Here is a 27,859-nt window from a genome sequence, read left to right on the forward strand (position 1 = left end):
TATCTAGGCTTATAAACAGTACTTTAAAATGATATGCAAACATCTGTTGGTATAAGATCAAAAGCACTTGTTAGAAGTACCTCCTGAAAATTTCAATAATTAACACTATACATATATTTGTTACATTTTCTTGTCCGCCACCCACCAACACAAATATCAACGATGTATCTCACTAAAATAAAATTGAAAGGTCCAAATTTATAGTGATGATTTATACCATCATATGTTTGTAACTTCTCCTGTCTTCGTGGTGTATTTTTCTATGAAACCACAAGAGAAAAGTGTACCAAAACTAACAAGTATAATAACAAAAGCAGTTGAAGTTAACAAAAAATGGTGTCTTACACGTAAGCAACTTTTGAGGGAACTATGTGCAATGTACATGTACTTGAAGTTCTACTGTAAAGTTTTGCCCCACCTTTTTGGTTTTTCTAAGTTTTATCTTCGAGTAAATGTTAGTTTTTGTTTTTTTGCTGTTGGAGTAATTTGTATGTGATGGACTAATTCTTGTTTATATTTTTAATTTTTTTGAAGAGTGATTTCTTTTTTTTTAACACAGGATCTGGAACTTCATGCTTTTATATCATGATTGATGAAGAATAATGATTCAATGAACGAAGTACCTGGCTACAATAAGTATAAGGCTGTGCGTGTACCCAAGCCCGTTTTAGTTCATGTTGTAAGTGTCAATAACATTACATTCCAAATGATGTTTTCTTAGCCAGTCCAGTGTATCTATTCTCATTTGACAGAAATAACTGCATAACAGGCATGCAGTTGTGACAGCTGAATAATTGCACCCTGTACAACCCTGCCTCCTCCTCTTCTTAAAGACTTTCTTCACCAAAACCCCAGCTGCATTCTTCATCTGGCATTCTTCCAGAGTCATGCACCTCAAACACTTGCCAATTATTCAATATTAATGAACTTATTAACTTGTCTACAACAGTGTGTGAAAGACGACGTTAGATGAAGTAGTCATTCTTGAAGGCCCTTGTTAGTGTCGGAACCAGGTTCATCAAGGAGAACCATGCAGGGTGGAGCAATGACTTAAAAAATAAAGATGAGTCTGTGCTCAGCCATCTCTTTGAAGGCTACAGATGTTCTCTATGAGATTGCGGATGTGAAGGAGCAGGAAGGATGGAAGGAGGCAAGATGCAGTTAGGTTTCTTAAGGTATGTAAGATGGTGTATTTATGTTTCATTAGGATCGATTGTGTAAAATGCTGTAGCAATATTAAGAAGTAGGCCTAAGGGTAGTTGAGTAAATACATTCATCAATTACACCAACGGAACCAACACCACTCAAAAGAGATTTACACATGGTGCTACCGAAAGCCTCACCTAATTATACTCCCACCATGCAAAGTTTCAAATCCTACTAATTACCGTAAAGTCAGCTAAAGGCAATTTAAAACTTCTGACCTACTTCCAAGACTGCTGCGTTGATTTGAAGCAAGACAAGAATTTGTTCAAAAATAAAAAATAGTGAGGGTATGTAACATTTACAACAAAAAGAGTTTGATAATTCAGTTGATATTCCGAGGGAAGATTTAAAGGCAAAGTATACCTTTGTTTTTTTTAACCGTTCGATTGTTTTGAATACATGTAGATGTAGGGTCTATGCAATAAAACTATCGTCACGTTTTTGATGTATTGCCGTAAATCTGGAGTGATTTGTGACTGCTGATGAAGAGTCTGAAACTAGAATAAAAAGTCTGAAACTGGGACCCAGATCTTGGAAGGTTTACATACGTAGAAATGATGGCATTTCCTCCTTTTGAAAACCCCTGGAGTTATAGATTCCAAGGAGCTTCTGAGATCAGTATCCTCATCGCTAGAGTGAGTAGATCAAGTCTGACTTATTTTATTGGGGGAAAATTACATAATTTTATATTTACCAGGCAGACATTAACAAAAAACTCAGATAAAAGTCTGAACATTATTGCAGGCCTGACACTTCACGGAGGCAACGAAGGCGATTGCCTCCGTTGCCCCTTGCCATTGCCTTGGTGCCCTGTAAATGTTCCAGTAGAAATTTACAATTTCCTCATAGGGTGCCCTTTGCCAAAAGGAAAATGCCTTAGTGCCATTGCCCTTTCAAAAACGAAGCATACAGGACTGTTCTTATCCCTGCTTTAAGAACTACAGTCTCCTCAACAGATAATCCAATTCAAGTCAAGACTTACTGGGAAAAGAATCTGACTGTGAAAAGTTTTATAAACATGATTTATAAATAGGTCTTGTTTGCCAAACAAAGACTACAGACTGAAAACAGTTGCAGAGAATACTACTCTTGAAGTGTGGGCCTACATGTACGTGTATAATATGCTGACTGGTGCACCTTGAATGTTGACTCTTGACCCCACTCCATCATAAAATATGCTACACACATGAACAGTGAATATATACGGCCAAATAAAAAAAATACCAGTTGATCGTCAACATTTTTCCAAAAAGAGGAGGATGAGGGACTTTTTATCTGTTATTTTTTGTCCAAGATGGCTGCTAAGTATTTTAAATCAAACCCCACCCGCATCCTTTTTGGGGGGCCGCATCCTTTTTTTTAAAACTTTTTTTTATTTTTCGTAATTTTTTTTATTTTTATTTTTAAAATCCATCCTTTATAAAGGACTGGCCTAGGGGCTTTTTCCGAATCTAACCGTGATGCTCTCGAACATGTATAACCGTCTGATTCAGAAAACAAAATTAGCGAATGCCTACCAGCAAATCTTTTTAGTGTAATAATCGGACCCTGTTAATACAGGTCCTCATGCAACAAATAGATATAAAATAAGTTTGCAGTGGATTCAAATTAAAGAAATCGGGGCCTGTTTGATTAAAAATACTTAGCAGCCATCTTGGACAAAAAATAACAAATAAAAAGACCCTCATCCTCCTCTTTTTGGAAAAATCTGGACGATCAACTGGTATTTTTTTTTATTTGGCCTAAAAGTGCTCAATGGAATAATATGTACAGTGTACTTGTACAACAGCAGGGCTCTAAACAGTTAGATCTGGAATTTCTCTGCGTTATAAAAATATGTTTGCATTACAACAATACCTCGATTGAACAACACTATCACCAAACCGCTGTGTGCAACTCCACACTTACTCACATCAAGAAACATGTGAAGAAACATGTTTTTGATTACAAGTCCAAATACTATAAATTGTTATCTCTGCATGTCAAATTTCAAAACCAATTGACAGACAAACTTGGTCCGACTTTCCACCAAAATCCCCGCCGCAGCTACTCGCTGTGTAACAAGATTTGTTCTCTCTAGAAAAAAAAAAATGTTAGTATTCATAGCATTCCACAAGAGAGGAGGCACGCAATGCGCTCGGAGCCTGGGCTTGGCCAATTTATGGTAACACGACACCTCAGGATACACAGTGCAAAAACAACTGGCCCGCTTCAATTGAATTTGTCTGCTCGGGACCCCGGCCCCGTCCTCCTCCAGAGGAACATGGGGAGCGAGGGAGAATTAAGACTCGTTTGCGAAACCGATTGAAGGACTCAAACGGGAGGAAAATTCAATTTTCACCGCTAACATGTGTAGCCCCATGTGGTTGGGCGTCTCAGTGTGGAAGGAGTGTGGGAAAGTGTGATGGAATCTTATGATAAGGAAACCATGCTGGTTCCATGGGGTCAGAGTCTAAAAACCAAAGTGGAGTCTTGGATAGCGTCATCCTGCAAATACACCAAGTACTACTCTAATGGTTTAAAGGCAGTGGATACTATTGGTAATTACTCAAAATAATTATTATCATAAAACCTTTCTTGATTACGAATAATAGGGAGAGGTTGATAGTATAAATCGATGTGAGTAACAGCTCCCTCTGAAGTAACATATTTTTTTTAAAAAAAGAACCAATTTTCCACGAACTTGATTTTGAGAACTCAGATCTGAAAGCACACAACTTCATGTGACAAAGGTTTTTTAGGTGTTCGGGCAACAGCCCGAACAACTCTTTGTTATTGTTCATTTTTTAGTTTTTTTTTTTTTTGTCGATTGTCCGCAAGCAAAACCATAGATGCGAAGCTTGCATTAGGTTGAAACTTTGCACACAGGTAGACAATAACCAGTAGATGATACAAAAGTTGTTACGTCACGATGACGTCATCGGTTGACGAGATACACTAATTCAAAGTTTATTATTTCAAAAAATCATAACTTTTGATCTACATAAGGGTTTTTTACAATCAATACATCATCGGAAAGGGCATTAAAAACTCTGTAAACGCCTCACAGACATGACCCCATTTTGATTTTGTCTTCTGGCTCAAAAGAGAGGTTGAAAATTTCAAAATTCACGTCTAAAGAACAACGTAAATCCCCTGTTGGTATGTGCATAAACATTACACTTAGGCATACACACAACGTGTGTTATTTATTTTTTTTATTTTTTTTTTCTTCTCCTATAAATAGCTTCATTTTTAGTCTGTTTTCAAGGCGTTTTCAACCAACATTTCCCTTCCGGTTAGTTAGTCTCTGCTTCAGTCGTCATTATGCATAAGGCTCCAACCACAAAAGCTATTTTGACAATCTACATGTATACATCATATGAAAGGGCTGTAAGTACGTAGTCTGTTTTCAAGGCGTTTTCAACAAACATTGACCTTTCGGTTAGTTAGTCTCTTATCCAGTCGTCATTATTCATCAGTTCACATTTCCTCGACCACAAAAGCTATTTGACAATCTATACATCATATGAAAGGGCCTCATGTACTTCACAAAAATGGGCATGTTGGTGACCTTCTCTTGACCTTTTGACCTTTTTAAACCGGAAGTGCCTGTAAAATGCTTTGAAAAGGCATTATTTAAAGGCTTTTAGGTTGAAATGTACACTTTTTGATGCTTTACCATAAAATTATTACACATCGAGAAAACTGTTTGGTTTTGATTTCTTTGCAATTTGACGAGGTATTAACAACACTTTTTTCATTGATTCAAACACCTACCCAACAATAGCCGAACAACTAGTGTTTGTTTACTACAAACACTATATCTAGTTTTCTTTCATTATTATCTCGCAACAAAGTTGTTTTATTTAATTTAAATCAGTTATCGGCGGGTTCTACTAGCGTGATCACTGGTATCCCAGTTTAAATCCGTTATACAGTGGGCTATACAAACATGATCCCTGGAAACACAGAAACACAATTAAAGGCACCGGACAATATTGGTAATTGTCAAAGACCAGTATTCTCACTTGGTGTATCTCAACATATGCATAGAATAACAAACCTGTGAAAATTTGGGCTCATCAATCGGTCGTCGAAGTTGCGAGATATTAATGAAAGAAAAAAAAACACCCTTGTCACATGAAGTTGTGTGGTTTCAGATGCTTGATTTCGAGACCTCAAATTCTAAATCCGAGGTCTCGAAATCAAATTCGTGGAAAATTACTTCTTTCTCGAAAACTACATTACTTCAGAGGGAGCCGTTTCTTACAATGTTTTATACCATCAACCTCTCCCCATTACTCGTAATTAAGAAGGTTTGATAATGATAATTATTTTTAAGTAATTACCAATAGTATCCACTGCCTTTAAGGCGTAAAATTACACAGGAGAACTGTAGTCGTTTTAATTATCCATACATCACCCCAAACAAATAAACAGAAATATTTTGAGAGAAAAAAAATAAAAGAGAAGAGAAAAAGAAAAAAAAACAAGAAAAAAAACATACATGAAATAATAGTTTTTTTATCATGCGTCCAAAGTCAACCCACTGTCCAAAGCCAGACCCGTTTGCATCAGTGAAATGTCTTGAGAGTACCAGTAATATGAGAACAGATAAGATGTATCTTCATCTAAATGTTGAAACCCATAATAATTACTGTAAAGAGAACAAAAGGTACGACTTGATCTACATGTACCTTCCTGCAATATCTCGTGTGGCTTATTAGCGATTTTTGTTGTTGACTTGAACCATCACAAAATTCAAATTCATCGCACACCCACTGAAATAATTAACAGAACACGTGTTCAAGTAGTTTTCTTGTTGAAAGAATTATACTTGGGAGTCAGTTTACATATGAGTTTCTATACCCTGCAGGGCTGTGTGTACTTCTGTGGACAACAGAGGGCGCTAGTCACTTTTCACTTTCTAGCTCACTGTGAAGGATTTTCATTCTGTAATGTTTTGTTATCTGACAATTTGAATTGGAGTTCAACTACAGTTTTACTTTAGATAATTAAACCATGACCATTGATTCACCATCTATATTATCAATTGACTTTGCCTAATAAAAAGCACAATTTGTAGTCAAAAGATGATAGTATTAATCATTTGGTTTGGGGGTGAAAAGGAATTTATTAGAAAAATCACTGGCTAATTTAAAAAACTAATTCCGTTTAAAGGGAAGGTACACCATAGGTAATTACTCGGAAAAAATTAGGGTCCATTTAAAAACCTCCTTGGTAAAAAGCACTGTAAGCTGTTCATAGTGTATAAGATTTTGAGAAACGATTCTTCTTTGATGAATGTTTTTGAGAGGGGGGTTTAAAAACATTTCAATCCGAGAAAAGTTTTTGCATGATTGTGTTTTCCAGTTACAGTTAATTCTTCCCGGCTGGACATCCCTCCACATTCGGCGCTATCCAGGGTTGTAGCTAGACCAATTTTAGTGGTGGGCAGTGAATCAAATCTTGTTGGAAGTCTACTGGGAGCAAGGGGATCAACAAAATTATTCATGTTTAATTATGGGGCCATTATTGCTGAAGTGGGGCCAGGTTCCCAAACTGTTCGTGTCACAGGGCCATGCAATAAGTTGAATGGCCTTTGGATTGTGTTCTTTCTCACTCCTTATCATACATGTAAGCTGTGTCTCAGACCAATGCAAAGTGGACAATATTTGAAATCTGTGCCGGGAGGCATAATATGTCTTTCTCAGAGTGCTGGGCAAAAATTGAGAGTCCTGGGCAGGCCCCACCCAGCACCGCCCACCGTGGCTACAACACTGGCGCTATCACAGAAACACTATACCATCTTTTGAAATAAAACTTTCTTAGGTCAGTTCTGTTGTAACATCTATATAACATCTACATTTATGTAGGATAGGAATAAAACAATCAAACTATTCAAAAACCAAAGGTACACTTTGCTTTTCAATACCTGTTAAATAAGAAAAGAAATTGAATCACAGCCCCCCCCCCCCCCTCCAAAACAGAGAATAAACTGAAACTGTTTAAAAAATAAGCTGTAAAATAAACTTAAACTGTTTTCTTTATTGAGTTTTACTTGGTAAGAAATGGATTGATATTCAAACGGATCTTACCAACACTTTTCATATGCACATACAGCCACCCTGGTGCCATTATACATGTAATAACAATTCAAACTTTGAACTGCATGCACGCAGTAGAATATTTATCATCCGCTAATCATATCATGTCTATCTCAAGAGAATCGACAAACTGTGGGTTTGAAGTCGAAGCTTGGACCTTGCCCCGTGATACTGATACAGGTTCAGATACACTCTGATCAAGCACATCAAGCTCTATACTACAGAACTCCCACTACATACATGTACATCGTTTGTATACTGTGGATACAATGAAGTAGTTTGTACAAAACAAACAAAGGACTTAAGGGGGAAATACTGAATGATGTGAGCCTACATCTGGCATGTTTGGTGACATCAGTAGAGCACATCTAAACGCAGTAGCTGTGTACATTTGTACATGTTCACCTGTGTACTTAGTACTTCGGGGTAGTCGCTAGGGTGAGGGGGTTACTACACTAGCTTTAGTGTAGGGTTTAAATGGCTGAGCGATTTCGAGCATCAAATACAATTTCCGATGGTTTAGTCAACAGGGTGTGGGTTCGAATCTTGGTCGTGACACTTGGGATAGGGTGCAAATCTAATGAATTTGATCTTAGTTCCAAAAAAGAGTTGAGTGATAATTATTATTATTTTGTTTTTTTTTTACTGTTTTTTTTTTTGGGGGGGGGGGGAGGGAGGGTTTAACGAAACAGATTTCCTGTTAAAAACGGATAAATAACATCTCTGTCCACTAGTTGCGTTTTACAGAGTACCAGTATTTGTCCAAATGGTAAAACTCAGGTTATTTACTGTGTGTTAGGATATATCAGGCACTGATAAAAATGTGTGAAGCATTACAGGACTAAATAATAGCTAGTAATTTTTCTCGTTATATCTCGTTATATCTCGTATATTTTAGCAAAAAACCTTGAGCGAACCCCAACGATGAGCTTGAGGTGGCTCGAACCCTGCCCTTCACAGATCTCCGATTCCCAAGTGGTTAAGTCTCAAGTCACGTTCAATCCAGACTAAGTCTCAGCTACACCACTTTATTACTACACAGTAATTATCGCTTCACCTGTTTCAATACGACTCTATGTCTCTGATTAAAGGCATAGGATACCTTTGGTAATTGTCAAAGACATGTACTCTCACTTGGTGTCCCCCAACATATCCATAAAATAACAAATCTGTGAAAATTTTGATTCAATTGGTCATCGAAGTTGAAAGAGAATACTCAGACAAAAAGCACCCTTGTTGTAGAAATTTGTGTGCTTTCAGATCCCTTAAAAAATTGTTTAATATTTGAGTGAGAAGTTACCTTCATCTCAAAAACTACATTACTTCAGAGGGTGCCTGCCGTTTCTCAGAATGTTTTATCACCAACAGCTCTCCATTGCTCGTTGTCAAGTAAGTTATTATACAAAAATTATTTTGAGTAATAACCAATAGTGTCCAATGCCTTTAAGACAGACAATACAGACTATACCTAGTACATAGTACATCCATGAGTAATATAAAATCAATTTGCGTCTAGTCAAATGTCAGCCTAGATTACACTGAAAGCCCCGACTCTACATCAAAAGATACGCCTTGATTTTTAACGATGAGTTAGTATCACTTGGATCAATAAACTGTGGTGGACTCAAGGGGGAAATGAAATAAGAATAGACAATTCACTTCTCATCAAAAGACCAAGGGGGCTCTCCATCAAGCATTCAATTGAACCTTGTCAAACTAGGAAGGGGCAGCAATAATAACAATATTGATCTTGACATTTACATGTACGTATTGTATACATGTAGTCTAATTGAAACAAGCAGTTCAAAGGAGAGGGGCATTGGAGAGCGGTGGGGCAATTGGGGGGGGGGGCGTTGACAACAGCATGGTTTTAAATGGCGAACCATAACATCTAAATTAATGTTTAGCTGAGAATTCCTTACTCCACTTTACATGTGCCCTTGCACAATGGGACTTCTGGACGGTCCTTTTCAGGGTTCTCCCCAGTTGTGCGCATGCTCAGACCCGCAGGAGAAAGGATAGTTATGTCTGCTGGCCGCCAGCGTCTCCTAACGTCTCCCATTCCCTGCACAAAAATAGCCACGGTGCAAGATGCTTTGCCGAATCCCTAGAAGCATAGAACATGGTGCCTGTAAGCAAAGTTTAGGAGTGTCGCATAGTATTAGATGTGAACTTCGTGATATGTGCATCAGAATAAACCACGTTCATCCCTCCCTAGTTAAGTAACAGATCATGCTTCGGATGTAATTACGGTAAGATGACACATTTTCAAACAAAGAACTTTTTCAATGCATCCTCTTCAACGTTTCAAGTAGTGTATAATTAGTCGTCAAAATAACCTACTGCACCCACAGCACTCGCCGTGGTGCCCTGTCCTATTGCTCTGGTGCCCTCTGCAAGTTCCACTACAAATTTACATTTTCCTCATAGAAGTGCCTCTTTACCAAAGGAAATTGCTGTGCGGCTGAATTTTGTAGGCCCTAACATACCTAGCTAATGTGGAGTGTCAACAGCACATTCATTTTTAAGTCAACAGCACATTCATTTTTAAACAAATCAAAAGAAAAACCCTTTCTCACAAGTAATTTTTAATATAATGTCTCAGACTTCATTTTTAAATAAAAAAAATTAAAAAACCTTTCTCACAAGTAATCTTTAATATAATGTCTCAGACTCACAAGGTCCTAGTACTTAGAACATGGTATACATTACAGTCCTCCACACTCCCAAGTATTCTACATGAATAATAAATGCCAAGCTTGTATTCAATGCGTCCACTTTTAACATTCCAAGTACAATGTATGATACGCAGCCAATGTGGTGAATCAAAATCACCACATTCATGTTCTAATAAATAAAAATAAAAATCCTTTCTCACAATTTGTAGACTGCCAAGGTCCCGGTACTATGAAATAGCAGTCCTCCAACACACCCCAGTATCCTACAAGATGTACACGTACAGTAAATACCCAGCTAGTGTTCTGCCCACAAGCAAGGTGTAATCGAGCTGGGTATTATCCAAGCACCGAGACAAGGTTAATCCTAGTTTGAAGGTGGTTTTTACAGCCTGATTCATAGCGCTAAGACATGTAAGATATCAGATTGCAGCTACCCCCCCCCCCCTCACTGGAGGAGAGACTCCATTGCAATATGGGTTAGTCATCTACATATCCTATAATAAATCTATGAGTCACATATACGATCCTGTATTTACCATGGCTTGAGGGCACACTACTGCAAAAGCTACATATAGCACTCCATCTTTGTATTTTATTAGCCAGCACAAAAATATGACCACTGAGTGTGTAAGGAAAGACAATTAATATTAGCTGTTAATTGGAACAGATGTTTAAGGCAGATTCCAGCAGCTTTATTCCCAGTACTGAACTCTCTTTTCAACTCTTTGCCTGGGGCATGTTTCCCTCCATCCTACAATCTAGACTGTTTTAAGAGGAATATCAATTCCTGCCTTCAGCTCCCCTGAGTAACTGTCATCTTTTAAACGAGTGTCTCCTTTTAAAAGCTTCTTACTGACAGTGGCTTTACTCTTTGTATTAGGTGAACTTGCATTTATAATAAAAAAAATAGTACAGTATTGTATCGAAAAGTGATTTACGACAAATAAAATAATAGGGACAAAAAAAATGCCATTTTAAATCTGAACTGCTCATTGGATCATGTACTTATTTAAAATAAAATAGGAATCCTCATATTGATAAAAAAATATAGCAGAAATAATTCAGTGCAGTACTAAATAAAACCTGTTTTAAATCCTTTCCCAAGTGTATAGTTGAAATGTCAAAGTTAACATTTCAAGATATACCAAATTGAAAACTAAGGACATTTAAGTCATTAACTTTGTTGCTTACTGTACATAAAGTTAAAGGTGTGTAAGTTTCAAGCTCTACAATCCGTCTTTACTTCAATTTTTTGAATTATTGAATTAAACGATATTTAACGAGGGTGACACATCAAGAACAGCTGATAATTGGGAGCTCTCGCATAAATATAAAAATACATCAAAGATTAAGTACAAAAAAGTGACAAGACTTGGCAGAAGTTCTGTAAAAAGGGAAATTACTTACTAAAAATGAACACTAGGCCTAAACATAAAAACACAAATGGACGAAATTAAACAGCTAACCACACAAAAAGTCTAAGATTAAAATATATGAAATAAAGGACACTTCCCGCATGCAGACCACAAGTTATTTATAAGCCAAAAGCCCGGGCAAAACACAAGAAAGCAAAGACATAATTGAACAAGTTTTACGAAATAACTCACCAAGTTCAAGATTTCTAAATAGACGTTCTCCACTAGTAGGTGATATCAAGACATGACCTCATTCAAAACACATCTTATCGATATCCTCACAGACTCCAAGATGCATACATGCGTCTTAAGAATGAATGATATTTCTAACTCCACTACAACTACATAATGTATTTTATCACACATTATGAATGCACCTAATGCAATATATTAACAGGCGATCATAAAGTAACATGCCATAACTAATCCTTACATGATTTTTGAGTGAGGATTTCCGACTATCCTGCAGCTTTCTGCCGCTGTATTCCAAGATGCGACCAGACAAAAATGGCCAAAAAGCCTTTGGCAGTTCCTGAGCGTGACGTTGACATGACAGCATTACTTCAAATGGGAGTCACCCACATCAATCGCCCACTCACTACATAAAAGGTTACCTACAGGTATTAACATGTCTGTTGTAACTTGACATCACTCTAGAATTCCTTCACTGACGGAATCATACCACAGCGCTTCTAAGACTTAGTCCTCCATTATCATAAGACTTCCTGAAATATCTTATTCTCTCTTCCCAATGAAGTTGAAATACAAGGGAATAAAGATCAAGGAAATATTTCCCATTCAGGACTGGTATTTCATCTTCAAAAGGGCAAGGCCATTTTCATTTTGCAAAGGGCACTTCCATTGGAATATCTGTAAAGTCAATGGGAAGCTTTTGAAGGGGCACCAAGGCCAAGACCAGGGGGCAACAGAGGCCATGGCCCTCGAGACCTGCGTGTAACTCCAGCCCTGCCCATTTATATTTCCTCATATTCAACTTTGAATACATTCAACGAGATTTGAGGGACCGCGCAGCGTTTCAAAAATGTATGCATGTAATCAGCTATGTACATCATGGTCGTTGTGTGTAATAATAATAATAACAAATTCTTATACAGTGCATTTCCCAATAAACCGTATCAATGCGCTTTACATTAGTCCCCTGGTCATTGGGCCAATAAACATCCCTTTAATCTTTCTCAGCTCCCATTAGGGAGTATACAGCCCGAGCTGCCGTGGCGCTCCGAAAGCTTTTCATTCACAATATCAACCTCTGCCCTCGCAGGCACCCATTTATACCCCTGGGTGAAGAGAAGCAATTATAGTAAAGTATCTTGCTCAAGGAATCAAGTGTCACGATCGGGATTCAAACCCACACTCCGGTGACTTAGCACCAGAACTTGAATTTGATTGATGCTCTTAACCACTCGGCACTCAACATTATTATGTATATTTCTCACGGTACAAAATGTAAGACTGCACATCTGTCAGCCGCTGGGTTCCCCTCTGAGTCCAATTTATTTTAAAGCTAAAGCCAAGAAAAACATCACAACTGTCAGTAAAACTAAAAAAGATATGAAGTTTGACTGACATCTGTAATGTGTTATGTTTCAGGTCTTAAAATAACCCACGGCAGATGCTTTTGCTGTGGTGCCCTTTGCAAAGTTCCAATGCAAATTTTTATTTTCCTCGTAGAAGTGCCCCTTAGCAGAAGGAAATTGTTGTGCCCCTTCAAGAACTAAATTCAAGGCCTGCAGCATCTGATAAAAGTTTGTCAAATCAGGTTTTCACAACGAAAAAAATGACAGTCAGGATAAAAAGTTGGTACAATTAAAATTACTTTACAGCATAAAAAAAAAAAAAGTTTTCTTTTTAAGGTGTTATCAGCTTTACAAATTTAATGAAATCTTGTTGCCATTTATTGCTAACAGTAAACAAACTGCATCTAGGAGCTTGGCTAGCTTGGTGGTCTAGCGGTAAGACATATCTGCTCTTGCAATGCAAAGGTCGTGGGTTGGAACCCACCCCGAGTGACTTGCCTAAGTAGATTTCTTTTTCATAAAACTTGGGAAACAATGCTTAGAGACACTGGACACTATTGGTAATTGTCAAAGATCAGTCTTCTCACTTAGTGTATCTCAACATATACATATAATAATAAACCTGTGAAAACTTGAGCTCAATTGGTTGTCGAAGTTGCGAGATATTAATGAAAGAAAAAACACCCTTGTCACACAAAATTGTGTGCTTTCAGATGCTTGATTGCGAGAACTCAAAATCTAATTCTGAGGTCTTCGAAATCAAATTCGTGGAAAATTACTTCTTTCTTGAAAACTACGTCACTTCAGAGGGAGCCGTTTCCCCACAATGTTTCATACTATCAACAGCTCCCCATTACTTGTTACCAAGTAAGGTTTTATGCTAATAATTATTTTGAGTAATTACCAATAGTGTCCACTGCCTTTAAAGGCAGTGGACACTATTGGTAATTGTCAAAGACTAGCCTTCACAGCTGGTGTATCTCAACATATGCACAAAATAACAAACCTGTGAAAATTTGAGCTCAATCGGTCATCGAACTTGCGAGATATGAATGAAAGAAAAAACGCCCTTGTCACACGAAGGTGTGTGCGTTTAGATGGTTGATTTCGGGACCTCAAATTCTAAACTTGAGGTCTCGAAATCAAATTCGATGAAAAATATTTCTTTCTCGAAAACTACGTCACTTCAGAGGGAGCTGTTTCTCACATTGTTTTATACTATCAACCTCTCCCCATTACTCCTAATCAAGAAAGGTTTTATGATGATTTTTATTTTGAGCAATTACCAATAGTGTCCACTGCCTATAATACACATTGGTGTACGGGTGAAAACCTGGTTGGAAAAACCTCTAACGAAGAAAATACACAGTGAGTACTAGAAGCATATGACATTCATGTTGCTAGACTCGTGGTCGTTTGTTCCAAAAATACCACGATATCCAAGACTCTATCTACTCCTCTATAGGGAATACCAAGCAATTATCTCGCTACAAAATCAAGGGGAAAATAACACCGGCTGAAGAAAAGCAAGAAGCCTACAGTACGTCATTCAAAGTCAAGATGATCTTCAAAGTCTTGGTGCAACGACGAATGCCAAATGTCTCATTATTTGTTATCAGTGAAGCATAAGGCTAATCAGTGGGAGTCATGAACCAAACATAGATGAGACTAAGGGGTTATTAACGCAACTCTACGTGTGGTCCAGCGAGGAAATAAATCCATGCTCATTAATGTAGGACTAGACTCAAGATGAGATAGCCTGAACATCTGACGTCACACTTTGAGGCTCGTGAATTACGCCAGATATCAGCCTTGAGCCTACAACAATCTCCGTCCAAAATCACCTTTGAGCTCGTATTCATTTAACATGAAGATTCGCAGTCAAATCCTACGTACATATAAGCAACATTACATGCATGTGTACAGCAGGCTGATATGCTCCGTTGTTGAAAGGGCAAGGACGCCAAGGCATTTCCTCCTTGGGCACCTTAAGAGGAAATTGTAAATTTATACTGTCAAAACACTTCAAGGCACCAAGGCATAACAATTTAAGTCTCAGTTTTAACCTGAAAAACGATTTTTTTTCTCATTGAGACGAAAATCATCTTTGTGACATTGTTCTACTCATTTCTCTAAAAATACATCATCTCCTCAGCAAGTACGTAGGCTAATATTTTAAGGGAACAGCATTCTACCATCATTATCTTCAAACAGTGTAAGTTTAATTTAAATCTGTGGACACTGGTTTTGTGTCCTACAAAGAGTACCTAAATCCTTTAAGTTAAATGATTACTTGACGAAAGAATGTTTCAATGGTTTCTCAACTTATCCACTAAATTAACTTTAGCAGCTTGTCTTGTATCCCGCACAAAGAAACCAGATCACGTCACTTCCGTTCTGCACTCCTTACACTGGCTCCCTTTATCTCAAAGGATCCAATATAAAGTTCTTCCTCTTGCATACAAAGTTAAATAATGCCCTAGCCCCTAAATATATCTCTGAATTACTTATTCCTAAAAAGCAACCATCGTCTCGTGTTCTTCGATCATCGTCTACCACCCACATATAATTCAACACTGGTCCTACCCCCTCGCACTTGCTTTAGAAAACACTCCTTTTCAATTGCCACACCCACTCTCTGGAAAAACCTTCCCGTCCACATGACATGCATGATGTACATCCGTGCCTCCACTACACTGGACTTGTTTACGACTGAATTCAAAACCCACTTATTTAGATCAATCTACATGTTAAATGTATGTGCGAATGTTTAAGCTATATCATCTCACTTAAAATGTACACTTACTTAGTTATTGCCATTATATTATATTGTTTCACTGCATAGAAACCCTATATTAAGTGCTAAGCTCCAACTACATTTAATACAAGATTCGGTCCCACATTAAATGTGGCCGAGACTAAAAGATGGTTTCCCTTGTGTTTCTGGTCCAAGGCAGTATACTGTTTTACAGGTTTCCTCAGACTTTTACATGCCTGATACCTCACGGAGGAAATCGCCTCCTGGTCAATGAAATGCTCCAGTAGAAATTTACAATTTCCTCCACGGGTGAGTAAGCTTGGGCGATATCACGATATTATCGAATATCGCGATATTAATTTGGAAATGATTTCGATATCGGATGGATTTGGTTTTAATCGAAATATCGATATATCGCGATATATCGCCACGATATATCACGCTATATCACGATAATCGCTATAATCGCGATATATCGCCATATCGATTAAATATCGCGATGTATTTGCTAGCTGAGACATCTTGCACCCCATAGGTTTGGAGTAAAACCAGAAGAATAGGTCATTAGAACACCTCTCTTAAGCTATGACTGTCTCTTCTACAACTTTCACTTGGAGTTTGAAGACTGATGATGTCAAATTTCATTAATCGCGATTATATCGAATATCGCGACATATTGTCGGCGATATATCGTGAATAAAATAAATTGATATCGCCCAAGCTTACGGGTGAGAGTCATTACTAACAAAATAGTCTGAAACTTGGATACAAATTCAAAGGTATGTTGAAATGATGCCATTTCTACTGTTTGGCAACCCCTGGGGTTATAGATTCCAAGGAGCTTTTGGAAACAGTATCCAAAGCACTAGAGAAGTAGACCAATGAGCAGGATTTCTTCATTTGTTGAAACAAATATTGTCTGCACATAAAAAGTCTAAATTCAGCCAAAAGTCTGAACAATCTCATCCCTGTTCCTCAAAAGGTGGGTGCCCTTTACCAAAGAAAAAAACACAAAGCAAACAGGCCTGCTTTCAGGCTACGGCGATTCTTTTACTTTTGAGGCATTTACATAAATTGGTAAACGACTACCAAAAACTTACTTGGTGAATCTAAGAAATGATTCATGCATGATTTCATTCATGCATCCAGAGATGCGGTTGGCATCTGCTGTCACTTTGCTAAACGTGGATTAGGCCTGGAATTTAACGAAGGCCACACGGAGACCATGCCCTCCATTGCCCAGGTCTTGGCCTTAGTGCCCTTTTAAAAGTTTCCCATAGACTTTATAGATTTTCCAACTGAATTGCCATTTTCAAAATGAATGGCCTTGCCTTCTCAAAGATGAAATTCCAGGCCTGTCGGATGGAGTCAACTTTCTTGCTTTCTCAAAGATGAAATTCCAGTCCTGGTGGATGGAGTCAACTTTCTTGTGAAAATACAGTGACCGTTTTTTGCTCTAATCTCAGGAAGTAGACATTGTATTTAGTTAAGACTTTCATGTGACTTTCATTGTGTTTTCCTTTATAATGTTGACAAAAACTAATCTATGGCCCAACCTTTAAATGAAATTATTTGTCTTTACTGAGTTATGCTGTGATGCAAGAATACGGGTAATCCAATAAAAATTTTGGATCAGTTGCACATGCCAGCTTTGAAATGGTGGGTATGTCGTCTTCCAGCTATGAGTTGTCTTTGACTCAACACTCCGTATCGATAGGCCATTTAAATGTCTAGTTAAACTTCAATAAACTTAAGTCTGCTAAAACAAAACAATAATTTGACAACAACCGCGCCAGTGTTAATTAAACTGCCGCTTTGTCCGAAACCCTACCTTATACTTTGAGTCAACGTCGTGCTTCAGCCTTGCAATCTTCACAAATATTTATGTAAATGAGGACTGACTTAAGTTCCGAAATTGCACGCATGCTGATTTTAAAATTGGCTTGCACACATTTTCATATTTTGAATTTTAAAAGGCTGCGCTCGACAAGTTTCTTGTTGAACAAATGTTAACTACAAAATTAGGCATACCCTACAATTTACATACATTTAAAACAAAAAAAAGTAAAAAGAACCAGTGTGTAGCAGTTACCCTCATAATTTTTTTTAAACGTTTGTTTGGCTGGCATGGCCATGATCATGATGGCTGGCTGGGCATGCTGGCTGCATTTGAAACTCTGGTCCGGAGTTTCACAAATTTTCTCATACAATTTTTTCTTTTTTCAGCATTTAAAAAAAATAAAGTTGTCATCCACAAATGCTATTTATAACACTTGGTTTAACACCTGATGTTATTCCACGAAAATAAAGCGACTGGCAGAAAATACTAGGTTTATTTCAACAAGGTGGTTTTAGGTCGACTTGACTCGGTAACGAAAACATCGCGCTCGCCCACTGCCACGGCACACGGCAGTGTGGGCAGCCTCCACTCGGTCCAGTGCACGGGCGAAGAATGGCGTTTCAAAACTGGTTTATATCTTGAGTTTTAAACAACAAATAAACAAAAATAAATACTCACAGTCTTGTGAATCGTCGTCGAAGTTCTGAGATAGATAGTTGAGGTCTGTAAATTAAAAGAGAAATTGGTAAATAAGCGAAGAATTTCAGCGTTTCAGCGGAAGGGATTTTACACATTTCATCTGTCACTCACCCGCCATGTTGAAATGATAACCACGAGTCAATTTTTACGCCTTTTGATTGGTCAATGGCAAAAGGGTTGAAATTTAGAAACATTTTCAAAAGGTAACCAAAATCCTTTAAATATCTCACATCTTCACCTCAGTTAATTACAAAGTTATAATAGTTGTATAATAATGACATCTAAGTTAATTTTATAGTCAACGAACAGCGTCAACTTTTCAATTATTTTCCCAACGTTTTCCAATACACCCCCAAAGAAACAATGGAACATTCTCGTTTTACCGGAAGTAGGCTCCATGGGTGTTGACATTTTTTTCAATGCTGGGATGGCGGCACGTGTGATAGGTTTTGAACACACAGAAACCTCAACATTTTGATGTGATGGATCATGGTTCGGATTCGAGGAAGTCTGCTTGAAAATGAAAGGAACAATTGAAGTTATGCTGCATTAACTTTGGTCGGTAGATGTTCGGGGTTCTGAATTCGATGCTGTAATCTGGTTCCACAAAAAAACAATAAAGTTATGATTAGGCCTAGCCCTAGGCTTGGGCCAAATTTCATGTGGGTCAAATTACTTCCTATCTATGTGAACTAACTAAGAAGTTCACTGACCATGTTCGTTGACAAGATAAATTATAATTGACCATGGATAGTTCACTCATGTGTACATGTATTCGCTCTATAAAAAGGCCTAATAGTTTTATATGCATTCATATTGTTATTTAAAAAGAGTCATTCCCAACCTGTGTGAAAATAATATGTGATTTTTGAACTATACATCTACTTGTATCTTGCTTACCCTGCATCTTGCTTGCATTGTTAATAATTAATAGACCGTTTTATATAGCGCTTTTTACGCCCGAGGGTGTCTCAAAGCGCTACTGACTTTATTACCCCTGGTCACTGGGCCTTTAAATCATTCCTTAAACCATCTCAGCTCCCTGGGGAGTATACAGCCTGTGCGCAATATTATGCGCTACTCGGCTAAACCAATTGCAAGAACCATCTCTGCCCTCACAGGTACCCATTTTACCCCTGGGTAGAGAGAAGCAATAATAGTTAAGTGTCTTGCTCAGGGACACAGGTGTCACGACCGGGATTCGAACCCACACTCTGCTGAACAGAAGCATCAGTGCTTGAGTTTGGTGCTCTTATCCACTTGGCCACGACACCCCAAGCATTGTTGTACACAACGTGTACTTTCTATTAGAAATTATCAAAGCCCATAGTTATTAGTTGCGATAAAGCCTCCGGTTTCGCCGTCGGGAGGAGGGTTATGTTATCGCAACTAGTACGTAGTACTACGTAGTTATTAGTTTGCCCTCCATCCTCCCGTTGACAGTCTCGCAGACATCATTATCGTAACTACATATCCCAAAGAGGGTCCAGGCAATAGTTTGGGAGCCGAGGTGGTCACTTGTCGGGATTTGGTTAAAGGGTTTAGGAACTTTTGAAGGGTACAAACAAAACACAAAGCCCACAGGTTGATTTTAAAACTTACACGGTCTGCTCAGCAAGTAATATTTTAAGGGAAGCTTTCTGCCATCATTATTAACTGTGTAAGTTCAACGTTAATATGTGGACTTTGTGTGACAAAATGTACTCGAACCCATTAAGGGAATTTTAGCAGAGTGGCATCCTTTTGTCACTGCATTTTTGCTGTAGAAGTTTCTGATTTAATTTTGAAGATCATTTGTTTTATTTTATGTCAACAGAAGCCTGGGACACAGCCACGATGCAAGATGCTAGTTTCTATTGTTACACTGCATTCCTCATAAGGCTTGCTCTAATGGTGTATGGAGAATGGCAAGATAGAACAATGCTGGTAAAATACACTGATGTGGATTATTATGTCTTCACCGATGCAGCCAGATACGTCACACAGGTTAGTGATAAACCCTTTCTTAGTCATGACATGTGTTTACAATAAATCCGTTATTCTCGATATTGAGAATTGATAATTGTTTTAATGTTTTTCTCAAAACGTAAAGCATTTCATGGAATATTATTTCAAGAGAAGTCTTTCACCATTACCTTCTGTAAACCCTGTAAGTTATTTTTAAATCTGTGAACTTTTACTTTTTGTTCTGTTCAGAAAGTGTCCAATGGCTTTAAGTCGTTGAGGTACCCACTGCTAAGGTTCTGCTAACACATAGGATTCAAACTGCCTCTTGCCACTGGACTAGTTCAGTGGTCTAGGGGTAAGACATTTGCTCTAGCAATGCAAAGGTCGTGGGTTCGAATCCGGCACAATTGATTTTTTGTTCACAGAACTGGGGGAACATACTGAGTAAACGTACAGTGCTTAAGATACCTCAGTGGAAGGGTAAAAACAAATTATAAGATCATCTCCGTTGAATTCTATCAAATTATTTATTTCTTCTTTGTTTTGACCAGGGTTTATCGCCTTACGAGAGAGCCACCTATCGCTACACACCGCTCCTTGCATGGTGTCTCACACCAAACATTTTCCTCTCACCAACCTTCGGCAAGCTCCTCTTCATCCTGTGTGATGTCTTCACAGGCATCCTCATCTTATGGATGCTGAGACTCTCACATTATTCCGAGAGCGTAGCCTTAAAGTGCGCCCTCTGTTGGCTGCTGAATCCACTGCCGATCACCGTCTCGAGTCGTGGGAATGCTGAGTCTGTAATGTCAGCTTTAGTTCTGTTGACTCTTTATGCCCTGATGAAACGCTGGACGAAAACAGCTGCTTTCCTGTATGCCGTATCAGTCCATGTTAAGATATACCCAATCACATACTGCCTCCCCATCTATTTCCTTCTGGGCACTGACTTTACAGAGAGAGCTCCTTCAAGAAAACCAGATGACCCCTCGAGGAGGGGTTTGTTGAGACGGGCGATGGAGCTGTTGTATCCCACTCGGGACAGGTTGCAGTTTGTGTGTGTGTCGGTGACCGTCTTCATATTGCTGACAGCATCAATGTACTATTGGTAAGTATATCTACCTTAAGAGATCAAAATGGTTTGTAATATTTATTATATTTTATGATCGCTCAATTCACAAGGCCGGACAGCCAGTTCAAGGCGACGGCTACTTTTAACTGATTTTGGCTATCAGCCCAAATCAACTGTCGCCAGGGCCACAATGCCACCCTACTGTTTAATGGACACACAACAATTTTCCTCTGGTAAGGGCACTTCGATGAGGAAAATGTAAATTTATGTTAGAACTCAGCAAAAGCAGAGGGCACCATGGCAATTGCTGTGGGTGCCGTGGGTTATTTTGTTAGTCCCATAACTATTCAAATGCCATTTGTAAAAAGGTTTAATGTACGTTCATTCCTCTTTACTTGTGTGACCCTTTCCTTCTATTCCTCTGTCCAGCTATGGTAATAAATTCCTGGATGAGACCTATTTGTACCATGTGACTCGCCGAGATGTCCGCCACAACTTCTCTCCTTATTTCTACATGCTTTATCTGACGTCCGAGTCTTCGATGTCGGTCACCATTGGTCTGCTTGCATTCATACCTCAAGCTGTGTTATTATTAACGGTGTCTCTGAGATACTACAGGGATGTGGCATTTTGCTGTTTCATCCATACATTCCTGTTTGTGACATTCAATAAAGTCTGCACCTCACAGGTTGGTACTTTTTGGTAATTAAAAAAAAAATTACTTAGCAATGAGCAGTGGAGAGCTGGTGATAGTATAAAACATTGTGAGAAACGGCTCCCTCTGAAGTAACGTAGTTTTGGGGAAAGAGGTAATTTCTCACTAAAATATTTTAATCTGAGAAAGACTTTGGGCCTGTTACCACTTAGGCATTTGAAAGCATACACATTTCTTTCATTATTTTCTCCCAACTTGGATGACCAATTGAGCCAAAATTTTCATAGGTGTGTCATTTTATGCATATGTTGGGATACACCAAGTGAAAATAGCAAACGTGTCCAGTGCCTCTTAGGTGCAATAGATTTACTTGTTTTCTTCAAGTTCCCTTTTTTTGAGGTACCTCAGTGGTCGTCTGATTTGAAGGGGTTCAAAAAACGTTGAAAGGTTTTGGAAGCCTTTAGAAAAGTGAAAGGAAATCAATCATGGTGAGAAAACATTGTGTAAAACACACAGAAACAGAATCAATCAACATTTTAGTTAAATTTTGTTTTACTATAAAAAGTGGATCTCTTCATGTTCTTATAGGGTGCGTTCGATTAGCTTCCCTGGGTCGACCCCGCGGTGCTCACTCGGGTGAGCCCCAGACAAGAGCTAATCGAACGATCACACTCGCCCTCTCGTGGTAACGTCGTGCACCTCGGGTCACCCCCAAGTGACCCACTCCACAAGCAGGGCACTGGGGGCTGACCCGGGTGAGCCCCTGGAATGATGTCAAAGCTATTCGAATGCACTGGGGCAGACCGGGGTCGACCCAGGGAAGCTAAACGAATGCACCCATAATGGATCAGGATAATGTTCGGGATTGCCCTATAGACCTTATGCATTGACTTCATCCAGCCGCCCTCTTAGAGGTAAAACAGTGACAAAACAATCAAAACGCACTGATTTGTACGCACGGCGCACAGGATTGGCCAATGAACAATCTCTTTTTGACCTCTAGGTGCGGGCACCCTACGTAAATGACGGCATGTGCATAAAGTTTATTCTCCTTTCTAACAATACTATTGTCAACCCTTTTCTGAGTAGCGCCCTCTGTTGGTTCAGAAATATTATGACGTTGGCCTCAATTTATCACCAGTCAATTAGAATAGCCCCCTCTGTTGGTTTATATTAATAATTTTGAGGTATGCTGGTATTTTGAAATAGCGACCCCAAGGTTCTTCTTGTTAAGTTTTTTTTTATTGTTCTAACAATTAGTTTTTAACTTTTTAACTTTCAATTCTGCCCTCTATTCAGCTTGCAGTAATCATTCAAAGAAATATTATTTTGTTTCTGTAGAGCATGAATTTATGCATTTGGAAAAAGTGTGGCATTGATGCTTAAAGGAACATTACAGAATTGGTTTTGCTAGCAAAAAAGTTGCTGGCAGTGTTAGCACAAGTTTGAGATCTATCGGCCATCTGGGTCACGAGAGAATAGTGAAAAACTGATTCCAAGTTTTGCATTGTATCGATGCTAAAACAAAAATGAATAAAACGCTCACTGAGCGATAAACTACAAACGCGAAATTAGATTATTTATTTCTCATCAAATATGACATTTCAGATATAAATATTTCAAGGGATGTTTTCTACTATCATCATCAATAGACCGTGTAAGTTTTATGTAAATCTGTGATCTTCACGAATTTTGTTTCTACCAATTCTGTAACGTTCCTTTAACTTAAAATCAAATCAAAAGTTTTGGGTTAATTAATGTTCTTCTGACAAAATTTGATGGGTTAGAAAAACAAGTTTACCCCAAAAACTGATATCCTTCTTGAAAAAAAAAATTGGCAAAGGAAAACCCAAATTCATTCCAATAGTCCTTTATAATGATTGTAATTTTTCTTTCTTGCAGTACTTCCTGTGGTATCTTTGCCTCCTACCTCTTGTTGTTCCACTCCTCGGGATAAAGGTTCAAGAAACCTTGTTTCTCTCAGCTCTCTGGTTCTTTGGTCAGGTAAGGTGACAATTACTTTGTTTATGGGGCAGTTAAGAGATGATGAGGGAGCGTCTTGTGGGAGGGATTTGTGCATTGTGTCGTGGCCTAGTAGTTAAAGGCAACAACACTATTACTCCAAATAATTACTAGCATAAAACCTTTCTTGTTAACGACTAATGGGAAGAGGTTGACGGTATAAACCATCGTGAGAAACAGCTCCATCTGAAGTAATGTAGTTTTCGAGAAAGAAGTACTTTTCCACGAATTTGATTTCGAAACCTCTCAAATTTAGAATTTGAGGTCTCGAAATCAAGCATCTGAAAGCACAACTTCGTGAGACATTATTATCTCGCAACTTCGATGACCGATTGAGCTCCAATTTTCAACAGGTTTGTTATTTTATGCTTATGTTGAGATACACCAAGTGTGAAGACTGGTCTTTGACAATTACCAATAGTGTCCAGAGTCTTTAAGAGAACCTGACTAAAGCTCTGATATTTCTGATCAGCAGAGTGTGGGTTCAAGTCCCAGCCTTGACACCGCTGTTCTTAAGCAAAACACTTTAACTTTGATACCTCAGTCTTCCGATGTACAAGCCATTGGTCCCATGTATTATGTTATCGCCAAAAAGAACCTAGTGCACTTTTACAAAGAGAAGGGGGTTCGCCCCGTTGTTCCAGTTTGATTGGCTGCATATTGCGCCACAGCACCTTGTTAACAATTACATGGCGCTGTGTAAAAGGAGTAGGTCTCATAATTCAAACGTTCTCGTAGTCCAACATAATGTCGAAGTGCCTTGAGCATCACTGAGTTATGGATATGAGCGCTACATAAGAAATACTTTTTCTGTCCTAGATGTCATTCCAGAAATTTAACAAAAGTTTCTGTTCATTTGTTTTTATTTATTTCATTCCTGAAGTTGTCCATGTGTTATTTTCTATACAGGCACTGTGGTTGTATTTTGCGTACTATCTTGAGTTTGAAGGACAGAACACTTTCATCACTCTGTGGTTGGCTGGACTTCTCTTCTTCTCTATCAATATTGCAATCTTAACTAGAATTATGCTGAACTACAAAGGCCACCGAACGTTTAATAATGGTAAACTAACTTTAATTGACCAAAGATAGTTGCAAGATACCAAAAGAACTTGAAGTCCGGGACAACATTTCAGACACGAGTGAAATCTGAACGGAGTTAATTCTTTGAACCGAAATGAGCTAAAAGAAACTGTTGCGTTTACAGACCTGAATCTTAACCACACTCTTATTGATAAACAGTGTATTTATCTAGTTGGTTTTATTGCTAAAGGGCCGCTCAAAATGGTCATGTAAAAACACCTTTTATTCGAAATTGGTAAAGCGCCGGCACGTTAATCCGGAGGTCGTTGGTTCGAATCCCACTCTAGTCAATTCTTTGTTCAACCCCAAAAATCTTATTGTTTTGTCTAAATCTTACAGCATCTTCTCTACCTTCATGCCAAGAACAGCAAAAATAATTACAATGAGAGATACCAGGATTGCATTTATGATGTTTTTAATAAAAGGATAGCTCAAATGATTTTAAAATCTGGATGCTTTGTGTATCGCTACAACATGTCCCAGATATTGTGATTCACAAATTGACAAATAATTTCTACAACAAAAAAAAAGAGATTAAATTTCAGCCTGAGTTATATTTTACAATATAAACACATTGTTAATTACTAAAAAAAAAAATACAATGAAATCGTTGTGTGAACAAAGATGAGTTTTATGCTTTAACTCTACAAAACAAAACAAAAAAATACTGTAAACGAGGTGTTGTTTCTGGATATGAAATAAAAGTTACTTCTACGTTGAAATAAATAATCAAACAGCGTCTCATGTATGTCTTTGATAGTAAGATTAGTATTAACGTGGGTTGTATACATGTGGCGTGCAGTTTCCCAATTCAAACGAATCTCTGAGTGGTTTTACCTTCAATCTTACAATGCTTTCGATATCCAATCAAGATAGATCTCCTTATATGCCACTGTTACCATGGAAACTATGGTTGCTGACTATCTGGGCCGAACTTTATGGCTCTGATTACCGTATATGATCACAATTCTCGGTTTACTGGGCATGCACCAAATTCCTGCGCTAGCTGTGTAAGCGCAGAATGTTTAGTAACATGGAAAATATTCCCTGCTAACCCATGAAGTATGAGCGGAGTTACCTGCCCCGATTCCCATGCTTATGGTAAGCAGAACCATGGCCCAATACCATAAGCCTGTAAGCATAAAAACTTGCTAAGCACAGAAAAATCTTACTTAAAAGACCTGGGGTGGATTTCACAAAGAGTTAAGACTAATCTTATCTCAAGTTATGTTTTTACTATCTCCGCCTAACTCTTTGTGAAAGCGACCCCCGATTACCAGCCAGAATTTCAAGTTTGCATTGTGGCAACTGTTGCACCGCTAATTGGTAGCTGAACGCAGTAATTTCTGCTTAACGGCTTTATGAACTTGGGCCCAGATCTCAAGATACTGATTTAGTTATTAAAAAAAATAAACTTCTGTGTCTTACTGCACCAACTCTGCCGTGGAAGAGAAATACTAGAAAAAAAGGTGATAAAGATAATACTTTGTGTATCTGAAACTATCTTGAAAATAAATACTATAAACTGCACCAATATTGCAGCAGAACACTGTTGAATAAAGAATACAAAGAAGCCATTGCTGGAGTGGCTCAACAAATAATACAAAACATATTTTAGTAATAATGTGTAAAAAATGAGAAGAAGAAAAAATATAAGGAACCCAAAGTGGACAGTGAAATATAAAATATTCTTCCAAATACTGCATGGGTTGAGAAATACTTTAATATAAAAAACACCAATGAATAACGTAAGATTGTACAACCCTTTTTAAGTTATTCGATGGTCACCCTGGTAACAGGGTTGAGAGAAACAAATAATCAAAATGCACAAAATAAACCAAATGAAAACAAGAACAAGTCTTTAGAATCGCCAATAATTTGCTATCAAAGTATTCACTCGTATGACTTCACGATTCAATTAATCCTGAAATGATTCCCAAACAACAAGAATCATTATTCAAATAATTATTAATTTTGGTTTGACCCTCACACCGATGTGTAAGCACTGTATATTCAGTACTTTCCCCCAGAGTTCTGTGAAAAAAAAAATTGGAAAAAACTCTGTAGGCAAAATACTCGCGCTGATAATCCCAACTGAGTAATATGCGAGTGATTTTTTTCTCACAGATGTCAGGGAAAAGTAGCGAGTACACAGTGCTTACATACATCGTTGTAAGGGTTAAACCAAATCTATCCCCTGATGCAAATGTAACACATAATTATTATTATTCAATAAAGTTTCTTTTCCCGATTAGATTGTAGTAGCATGGATTGGAAAAAAATCCAGTATTGACCCCTTGCACGCACGTCACACGCGGCGACTGTGCCGCGTTCACCATGTTGGTGGGCAATAGGTTTACGTATAAACGCCGCATTGCCTAACATGCGCACTTCACAGAATAACGCACAGTGACATTGCCCACCAGTATGGCGCAGCCAATAATATTCTGAAGATGACGTCAGGTGAATTGGGTCAATAGAAGTTTTATTTGTAAAAGGAAAATTATTCTTGTATTCAACTTTATTCCTCAGACTTGGAATGACACAAAGGAGGTCATAAAGGACACGGCCTCTCCCCTGGTCTTGGCCTTGGTGCCCCTTCAAAAATGTTCCCATAGATTTTAAGATATTCCAATAGAAGTGCCCTTTGCCATGCAACAGGAAAATGGCCTTGCCCTTATAAAGATGAAATTCCAGGCTAGGGGTCGATTTCTCGAAGAGCAAGGTTCGGACTAGTCCTAGGAGATATTAAAAAGTTAAGATTAGTCCTAGTTTCCTCCCTACTCGAGATAAGACTAGTCTTAAAGGAACACACGTTGCCTTGGATCAGTCGAGTTAGTCTTTGAAATTGTTTGTA

The 27,859-nt window shown here is 38.2% G+C and overlaps 1 protein-coding gene across 3 annotated transcripts; it reads left to right on the plus strand.

The window, feature by feature from the left end:
* Positions 1 to 1,074: 1,074 nt before the first annotated feature.
* On the plus strand, positions 1,075 to 26,338 carry LOC117288815 (GPI mannosyltransferase 1-like). 3 transcript variants are annotated; one of them, XM_033769665.1, is made up of 6 exons: positions 1,075 to 1,175; positions 20,040 to 20,209; positions 20,722 to 21,278; positions 21,672 to 21,930; positions 23,800 to 23,901; positions 24,829 to 26,338. In XM_033769665.1, the coding sequence occupies exons 2-6, from the start codon at positions 20,060 to 20,062 to the stop codon at positions 25,009 to 25,011; spliced, it is 1,251 nt and encodes a 416-aa protein (XP_033625556.1). In that variant the 5' UTR covers positions 1,075 to 1,175; positions 20,040 to 20,059; the 3' UTR covers positions 25,012 to 26,338. The 3 variants fall into 3 exon arrangements, with proteins under 3 accessions (XP_033625556.1, XP_033625557.1, XP_033625554.1); XM_033769666.1 differs by lacking the exon at positions 1,075 to 1,175 and adding an exon at positions 18,061 to 18,153; XM_033769663.1 differs by lacking the exon at positions 1,075 to 1,175 and adding an exon at positions 18,623 to 18,781.
* The last annotated feature ends 1,521 nt before the right edge of the window (positions 26,339 to 27,859 follow it).

This window comes from Asterias rubens, chromosome 4, assembly GCF_902459465.1.
Source record: "Asterias rubens chromosome 4, eAstRub1.3, whole genome shotgun sequence".
Taxonomy (NCBI): domain Eukaryota; kingdom Metazoa; phylum Echinodermata; class Asteroidea; order Forcipulatida; family Asteriidae; genus Asterias; species Asterias rubens.

Bases quoted from the DNA above. Each gene is read 5' to 3' on its own strand.
- LOC117288815 (XM_033769665.1), top strand. From the start codon at position 20,060: ATGCAAGATGCTAGTTTCTATTGTTACACTGCATTCCTCATAAGGCTT. The intron at 20,210-20,721 runs GTTAGTGATAAA...TGTTTTGACCAG, and splicing joins CAGCCAGATACGTCACACAG to GGTTTATCGCCTTACGAGAG. The intron at 21,279-21,671 runs GTAAGTATATCT...TCCTCTGTCCAG, and splicing joins ACAGCATCAATGTACTATTG to CTATGGTAATAAATTCCTGG.